Source organism: Bactrocera latifrons, unplaced genomic scaffold (genome assembly GCF_001853355.1).
Source record: "Bactrocera latifrons isolate USDA-ARS-PBARC rearing strain unplaced genomic scaffold, ASM185335v1 scaffold_58, whole genome shotgun sequence".
Classification (NCBI taxonomy): Eukaryota; Metazoa; Arthropoda; class Insecta; order Diptera; family Tephritidae; genus Bactrocera; species Bactrocera latifrons.
This window is the reverse complement of record NW_017537245.1, coordinates 1112732-1114183: the sequence shown is the minus strand read 5'-3', so window position 1 is coordinate 1114183 and position 1452 is coordinate 1112732. Positions and strand designations below refer to the sequence as shown.

Sequence of the window (1452 nt, the reverse complement as noted above, 5' to 3'; positions counted from 1 at the left end):
CTATTTATATAGTATACAAAAGCGCGTTGTTGGCGCTCGGGTGTTTTGTGGTGGACGACTAATGCACAGCTGAGTCATACGCTGTTAAAAGAAGAGGATCTCGTGAATATTTACATACAACGCCGGCAAGCTACGAACAGCTGAGACGTACATTTGCTTAACAATCATCTAGTCAGTCAGGGTGTATTTGTTGTGTACGCACGCGCCACGCCCACATTCGCACATTTTCTTTGTTTGAGCGTGTGCCTTAATGCATACGCATACGCTTAATAACAATTAGGGCGGGGGGTTTGCTAGTGCTCAGGTCTCGTTGTAATGCGCTCAGTCCCAACCATGGCTGGCTGGCACCCACACCTTCTCCCAGACGGGCTTCCACACGCGCTTCCACTCCTGCACTTTAACCTCCTTCCACACGGGTACTTGTATGGCCTTCCATTCGTCCTTCCACGCCTGCTTCTTTTCGGTGGCCCACGCTTGCTTCTTCTCGGTACGCCAGATTTGCACTTTCTCCTCCACCCATGTTTCGCGYTTCTCTTTTACCCAGATCTGTTTCTTCACTGGCTTCCAGATTTGTACCCATTCGATTTTCCATTCCAACTTCTTTTCCGGTTTCCAGGCTTGCTGTTTCTCCGTCTTCCATTCTTGCACCTTCTTTGTTTCCCATTCTTGCTTCTTTTCGATCTTCCACTCCTGCACCTTTTCGGTTTTCCATTCTTGTTTCTTCTCCGTCTTCCATTCCTGCTTCTTCTCGGTGCGCCACACCTTCTTCCAGACGGGCTTCCAGATGAGCTTCTTACGCCACAAATCGTGACTGGTGTATTCCCAACCTTCGTGATCCTTACCCAAGTACTTTTCACCGGGTATGCCCATCTTAACCCATTCGGGTACGAACATTTGCTTCCATTCGGGCACTTGCACTTCACGCCACACCGGCACTTGTATGTCACGCCAGATGGGCACTTGTATTTCCTTCCAGACCGGTACTTTTATTTCGCGCCACACTGGCACTTTGATTTCCTTCCACACGGGCACTTGAATCTCGCGCCAGATGGGCACTTGTATTTCTTTCCAAATGGGTTTTGTGATCTTCTTCCATTCCGGCACTTTTTCCTCCTTCCAGGCGGGCACTTCACGCTCCTCAATGTGTGGCTTCTTGACGATTTTCCAATCGGGCACTTGTATCTCCTTCCAAATGGGCACCTGCACTTCCTTCCAGATGGGCACTTGTATCTTCTTCCATTTAGTTTCCCATGCCTCCTTTTTTATGGTCTTCCACACCTGCACCCAGTCCTCCTTCCATGTGAGTTTCTTCTTCCACACACCCTCGGGCGGGTGCGCAAATGTGAGGCTTACGATCAGCGCGCAGCTGGCGCCTAAAAGCTGCAAGAGAAAATTGAGAGTGAAGGATAGAGTGTGAAATTTGTTTATTTTTGTTTATTTATTTTATTTATG

At 48.6% G+C, this 1452-nt stretch overlaps 1 protein-coding gene across 1 annotated transcript in view; it reads right to left on the bottom strand.

The window, feature by feature from the left end:
• Positions 1–1452, bottom strand: part of LOC108974682 (golgin subfamily A member 6-like protein 22) — a gene marked incomplete at its 3' end in the record, with an annotated part of 3445 nt that continues 1993 nt past the window's right edge. The window contains 1 exon segment of the mRNA XM_018942668.1: positions 1–1380. Within this exon segment, the coding sequence (XP_018798213.1) occupies positions 322–1380 (1059 nt within the window).